Genomic DNA, 7,269 nt, shown 5'->3' with positions numbered 1-7,269 from the left:
GACATTTAGGTTGCTTCCATGTCTTGGCTGTTGTAAATAGTGCTACTATGAACATTGGGGTGCATGTGTCATTTCAAATAAGTGTTTTCATTTTTTATGGATATATACCCAGGAATGGAACTGCTGGATCATATGGTAGTTCTATTTTTAGTTTTTTAAGGGACCTCCATACTGTTTTCCACAGTAGTTGCACCAGTTTACATTCCCACCAACATTGCATCATGGTTCCCTATTTTTATTTTTAATATGCATGCCTGGTTGTTCTTCAAAACGACTGCATCAATTTATAGCTCCACCCATAGTGTAAAGAGGTGTTTATCACTGTTTTCCTATTGTTGGATTTTCTTGTTATTGTTTTAATTTGCATTTCCCTTATAGCCAGTGAGATTGAGCATAATTTCATAGGTGCAGTGGTCATTTTTAGATCTCCTGTGACTTGCCTGTTTAGATCCTTTGTCCATTCATCTGTTGTGTTACTTGTAATTTTCTTACAGATTCATAGGAGTTTATTTTATATTCTGAGCATTAATCCTTTGCTGTTGGATTGCAAATATTTTTTCATAGTCTGTTCCTTATTTTAGAACTGTTCATGATGTCTTTTCATGTACAGAAAATTTTAAATATGATATAATCAAAATGATCATTCTTGTCCATTGTTGCTTTTGCTTTTGGTATCTTTTTAAAGAAGGCCTTCCCTACCCCTAGGGACATAACTACGCTATGCTAAATTTTCTTTTACTTTGTTACAAGATTTTTTTTTAATATATGGTTCCATTTCTGAACTCTTTGTTCTCATTCCAGTGATGTTTGTTTTTCCTGTTTCATTAACCACACTGCTTAGTTATAAAGTGACTTATTTAGAAGCTATTCACACTGTAAAGTTTAACACTGTGGGAAAGGCAAGATGGGTCAGATGGGTCAGATTGTCCTTTGTGCCTTTGTTCTTCTGGACCTCAGGGGAATCGCTGACAAAGAGAGAGGCTTGTCTGTTGCAGCTACAGAGAGTTAAGTTTGGAACCTAACCTCTCCTGCTTTCATTTTAGCTTTGACAGGAAGAGCACCCCATCGAGAGTGGCTATGAAATGTTGGCATCTGGGTTAGAACTTTGAATGCATTTATCCAGAAAAGCACTGTTATGCATGGTATTTAGGATAGATTGTTGATCCTATATTAAATGCACATTCTGATATAAGTAGATTTTTGTGAGTGGCTTGACAATCCAAACTTCCATTACAGCAGCACTCTCAGAAAATAAATCCAAGTTGCAAAAACAGATGTGAATCTTTGGATATAGTTCTTAGCACTAAAATCCACTTACAACATTCCTAAGATACAAGCATAAGCAGAGACTGTGCACTATAAAGGCAAAATCAGTAGAAATAGTCCCGGACCCTAGAAATCTTTTTATTTTACAGTTGGCAAAAGGTAAAATAATAAAGCAAAAAAATTTTAATGAACCAGAATTTTTATCCTAAAAATGAACACCTTAACAAATGGAGTAGAGTCACTACTACTTAGGAGCCCTCACTTCCCTCTCTCCCCCAACCCTCCTTTCCCCATAATTTTCTAGGGGCAGTATTTTTTATCTTTGTGTCCCTAGAATCTAGTTCAGTAACTTGCACATAGTAGAGTCCCCCCAAAAATACATGTTTAGATAAATAATTACATTATTAAGTTCAAGAAAAAGTCATATAATTTTATTTTATTGGCCTTTTCTCTCTTTGTTTTGTTGACCCAACTCAGTGACCCATTTTATTTACCAGGCTTGACTCCAGGTGACTTTTAATTATTTCCAAAATCTCCTCTCAAAAAATTAAGATTTTATATTTTTCTAGATCTTCAAAAATGTACTGTAGATTCTAGGGCAGGGGTCCTTGTCCATTTTCATGACATGGACACATCTGGTATGTTGGGGAAGCCTATGGATCCCTTCTCAGAAAAATGTTTCAAATTACATAAAATAAAATATATAGAATTTAAAAAAATTATACTGAATAACAGATATCAAACTATTTTAAAGAACAAATTTGCAATGTTAATATGCAAGCTTTTTTTGCTAATGCACTACTAATCTTTGTGATCTGTAATTGTAAGTTTTTTCCCAAATAAATTTGAAGAAAATGGCTTTCATTACAGCACTGCTAACCATCTAGGTTTTTTTAGAATCTTTTCAAGTACATCATTTATTCCAATCTTTTGTACACAGAAGACCCTCTATAACTTCTGTGAGAGGTAATCACAACATTAATAATGTGTGGATATTAAAATGTCAAACAGAGCCAAACTGGACTTCTGTGAAATTCTAGATCTTTCAGATGATCTAGAATTGTTTTGCTGATCTTTCAAACACCTGCTAAAATTCTGCTCCCAGTGCACCAAGGCGAGGGGTGAACCAAGCACCCAGCCACATCACACATTCTCTCTCTGTGTCTTTCAGCGTCTGCAAGAGCTGGTCTAAAAGTGCAGTTCTGAAACATGAAAACTGCTAAGCACTTCATCAGATTTCTGCTTCATAAAACATAAAAGTTACAGTGGTTTTGGAAAAAAAGAAAAAAGGTCTGAGAAGCTAATAGGACTTGAAAGCCCTTAACTGAAATGTTGGTGGCACAGGCTCAAGGCACAGAATTACTCATCTGTACAAGAGTGTGTTCCAAAACAGCCCCGCTATGTACCCAGCAATCACCACACACAGTCCTATCAGCTATCTCGAGATGGAGCCTAAGTCAACCAAAACTTAACATTTCCCTCCAAAACATTCTAGAGAGCTGTGTTCTTAAATGAATGTAAGTTACTCTTCACTGTTTGAGCCAATACTCCTTCTTTTTCAAGAAAGTGGAATTCTACTGTTACAAGAGTCATCTGGGTGTTTGTTGTAATATATCTTCAGGTAGCTCCTAGATTTTCAGCCCTTAGATTCTTTGAAGGCCCAGTTGAGTCCTCAGTGACTCAGTGAGGAGCCTCACAGTTTGGACGCAGGTGGCTGGCTTGCGTTCGACAGACTCTAGTATCTTACACTCCCCATGAATTCAAGGAAGCCTGGATAACCTGCAATTCACTAATTAATTCTTCCTATGAACACTTCTTGAACACCTAATGTGTACTTGGGCATATCACAGTGAATGAGCCACAGCCTCTGCCTTTAAGTGTATCACAGCTAATCTTGGTCCCTATCACAGCTCAGTGCAAATGCCAATTGCCAAGCCTGAAGTCTGACCCTTAAATGGCCACCAGAGTCCTAACATAACACAACTAAGATGTGTTAGCTGTGTTAATAGAAGCTGAAGGAAGGAGGAGGCAGTTGTAGGAAAAAGTTCCTAAACAAAGTGTGTTGTGCAATACAAAGGGCTGTACTTGAGCTGATTCTAAAAGTTTTGGTTTTCATATTACTAAGAGGATGTATTTGTATTTCTCATTAGCCCAATTGAAAAAAATAGCAACAGGAAGTTTCCCTTGACTTGAGTGAATGTTTGAAACCTGTTTATATTGTAATATAAATACACAAATTTATATTATATAACATATTATTATTTAGAGAAGTAAAGGAGTGTTTCAAGTCTTGATTTGGGGCCACCCAGAGGATCAACAGTTATTATAACACTGATCCCAAATTGCAGGGTAGGGGAGGAGTGGGGGGAGAATATGTATATTTCAATACCTTACAAAAATAAATATTTGCCAGCTGCACTTTTAGAAGAAAACTAGAGGTGATGCCAAACGAAACAAATAATAGTAAAGGGTGGCAGCCCTGATGCTACTGAGAATCACCATTCTAGACAGTGAGAAGACCCCGAATCTAGCTAAAATCACAAGGAAAAAAATTGTCCAGCAGCTGAGCTCATTTCCAAAATTGAAAGTCTACTAGCTTGATGTGTGGAATGAGCATTTTCCTCCAGAGTTGGAGAGACCTGGATTTGAATCCCACCTTTGCCTTGTACCCAGTCAGTGGCCTTAGGGAAATTATTGGGCTGGCCAAAAAGTTCATTTGGGTTTGTCCGTAGCCCCAACGAACTTTTTGGCCAACCCACTATTTAACCTGTGTTTCAGTTTCCTCACCTGTAAAATGGGTCTAAAAATACCTATCTCTTAGGATTGTTGTAAAGATTCAGTGAAGTGAATAAAGTTCTTGGCACCAAGTAGGTATATGAAAAATGGTAGTGCCCCTCCCCACCATTTACCATAGCATGCAGGAGGTGGGGAGGGTTGTTTTGTTTTGTTTTTTCTAGCAGTGGGTTGGGGAGGGGTGGTTGTTGTTTTAAGAGAATAACTCTTAAAGCCTAGAAGCTATATTTAGGAGACAAGGATTAACAGTGCATAATGACAGTTTAATTCACAATTTCACACTGAATTCTCATATTGCTAAATCTATATCTCTGCATATAGTGATTGCCATCTACCTCATTTGGAGCGCTCATCAAGAATTCTAACAGGTTTCAATTGAACAATTGGTAACAATGATCGTATCAGACAAGTTCATTTTCTATAAAGAAGTCATGTTCTGTCTTTCTTCTTTGAATGATTTTAGAAAGCAAAGCCAAATTTTGCAAAAGCAAAAAATTCAATCAAGAACAGTAAGAAGTCACTCAGTCATTTAATAAGCCTTTGCTTAGCATCCACAATGTGCCTGGCACTGTTCTAGGCTCCAGGGATTCAGACAGGCAGACAAGGGCCCTGCCTTCTTGGAGCTTAACACCCTAGTGACTTCAAAATTGTCTCCAATGTCTTTAACCCTGGATACAGGTCGCACTTCATAAGGAAGCCAATGATTCTGAAGCACATGGGACTCAGCACTGGGAATAATCCTTGCACAGTAAAAAGAATCTGATTCCCTGGAGTCCAGATGTCTAATTCCAGTGGGTCAAATTAAAAAATGAAGAGGACCCACTGAAATGCTTTGAGCTATTCTGAACCCAAAGTACCATTCAGCTGTTGGAATAAGAACAAGACATTCCACTGTTTTTAGACCAGCATTCTTTTCCATATGGAACCAATTTCTTGAAATATCCTTAAGAGTATCTGGAGGCTCAGTGTTATGTGAAACTTGAAAGCAGACCATAATGTAATGATTTAGAATATGGAACTGGTCAAGGGGGTTTAACATTCTAATCTCACAGCCCCACAAACATCACACCCTAGATTCAGCTCGATCATTGACTTGTAAACTTCCCTAGGGCTTAGCTTCCTCTTCCACAAAATGGGAAGGACAGTGGCACCTGTCAGAGTTGGCCAACTGCTATAGCAAACAATTCAAAATCTCAGTGGCCTGACATAATAAAAGCTTAATTCCTGCTTGCTTCATAGCCCAGTGCTGGTTGATGAGGTGACCCTGTCCTACCTCATCAGTCAGGGTCCTGAGTTGATTAATCACATGATTCCAGCACATTCTTGAGCCTTGTCCTCCTCCACATTCCGTTGTCAGGTGAGGAGAAGAAAATATGTCAAAGACAACATAGGTTTTGTTTTCTAGACAGACCTTGGAGGGGTAGGGGCTTCCATCCTTCCATCCTTTCTGTCCACACTGCAATGTTCAGGACTCAGTCTCGTGGCTACATGTATCTGCTGGGAGGCTGGGGAGTGTAGACTGACTATGTGCCCTGGAGGGAGAGGAAGTAGAGTTTGGTGAGCACATAGTGGACTTCACCACAATGCTAAATCCAAAAAGCTGTTTGGAGGATTAAGTGAGATGATATACATAAGAACTCATAAAGATCTCTAGATCAATACATATTAATTCTGGAATAATATTAGTTCTGCACTCCTAGCTAGGCTGAGGCCCATCTTCTCCACTCACCTCACCTTGGATGAGCAGAGAAGGGGCAAGGCGGTGACATTATCTTTATGTTACCTGCAGAGACAGCTCCAAAAAGAGAAAGCTACCTACGTCCTCTGCTCCCTTTACCAGGCATCTTAATCTAGAACCATTTTAGATACATTTCATATTATTGAGAGCCATCGTCAAGGAGAAGAGGCCATCTTTTCATAGTACACTCCCAAATAATACTGGTTCTTTTTGGCAAATGTTTCCCAGAAAAGCTTATCTTATTATTAAATGATGCCTATAGTGTGTGACCTTAAGCTCTGAAAGAAGGTGGGATTCACCAGATTGACTCATCCAGATCTGTTCTCCAAGCTGCCACAGAGTGATTTCTTCTAAACAATGTAAATCAGATCATGTCAACATCTGCTTAAAATCCCCCACTGTCTTTCTATTGAGTTTAGAATAAAATCCAAAGGCCTTATGCAGGGTATTCCCCATCCCACGCTCCCAGGATCAGCCCTGCCTCTCTCCAACCTCATCTCACATCTTTCTCCTCCTCTCCCTATTCATTCATTCTTTCATTCATTCATTCAACAGCTGTTTATTTAGCCTTGGTTCAGTCCCTGGGGATACCGTAGTAAAATAGACAGGCTTACGAGTCCAGCCACTCCGCGGCATGTGGGGTCTTCCCGGACTGGGGCACGAACTCTCAACCACTTTATAGCATTCAGCAATCTGGAAAATCCTTTTGATTGTTTGTGTGCATTTATTTATTATCTATCTTCCTCTACCACAGTGTAATTCCCACGAGGACAGGATCTTATTTATCTTATTCACTGTAGTATCCTTAACACCTGTTTGCCTGGCACCAAGTAGAAGCCCAATAAGTATCTGTTGAATGAATGGCTCAAGGAACGAATGAACTGACAGGCAGCAACCAGCACATCTGGTGATGCCCTCAGGCCTGAGGAGAAAGTGTGCTGCGTTTTCCTTCCTGATATCCTGTGCTCATCTGTGTCCCTCTGATTGTGGTTTTGTAGGGAATGACACCACTCCACTGGGCAACTTTCCACAACCGGCCTCAACACACCCAAATGCTGCTGAAGAAGGGGGCAGACCCCACCCTTGTGGATAAAGACTTTAAAACGGCTCTCCACTGGGCTGTGCAGGTGAGAAGTTAGCCAGTGAGCTTGTCTCAAGTATAAATGGTGTAAAGCAATGTTAACAATTCTGAGTATGTCAGACCTGAAAGATGGAATTTTCAAAGGTACAGTCCCAGCACTGATGTGGACTTTATATGTACAACAGAGCAAGTAAGATACATGCTGCCCTCTTCCCTTCATTCATATCCAGAGCAGCAACAGCAAACCTGTCACTTTGGAGGATTTGGGTACATCAGTTGCTGAGAAGAAATCCTGCCAAGGTAAAGAGGGGGAGGAGTTACAGAATATCACCCACCTCGGCTGTTACACACACACACACACACACACACACACACACACACACACACACAC

The 7,269-nt window shown here is 39.7% G+C and overlaps 1 protein-coding gene across 3 annotated transcripts in view; it reads left to right on the top strand.

The window, feature by feature from the left end:
• ANKRD55 (ankyrin repeat domain 55) overlaps nucleotides 1-7,269 on the top strand; it is a 431,120-nt gene that overhangs the window by 392,433 nt on the left and 31,418 nt on the right. For 2 of the 3 annotated variants that reach the window (XM_029218818.1, XM_029218817.1), the window contains one exon: nucleotides 6,796-6,924. The exons of the other annotated variant lie outside the window; for it this stretch is intronic. In XM_029218818.1, coding sequence (XP_029074651.1) covers nucleotides 6,796-6,924 — 129 coding nt within the window. The remainder of the gene's footprint in view (nucleotides 1-6,795; nucleotides 6,925-7,269) is intronic. 3 annotated transcript variants of the gene reach the window in all.

The sequence above is a fragment of the Monodon monoceros genome, unplaced genomic scaffold, assembly GCF_005190385.1.
Source record: "Monodon monoceros isolate NGI ecotype Baffin Bay Population unplaced genomic scaffold, NGI_Narwhal_1 Super_Scaffold_12, whole genome shotgun sequence".
NCBI classification, from domain to species: domain Eukaryota; kingdom Metazoa; phylum Chordata; class Mammalia; order Artiodactyla; family Monodontidae; genus Monodon; species Monodon monoceros.
Note: the sequence above shows the minus strand (reverse complement) of the source record. Positions and strands in the feature narration are given on the sequence as shown.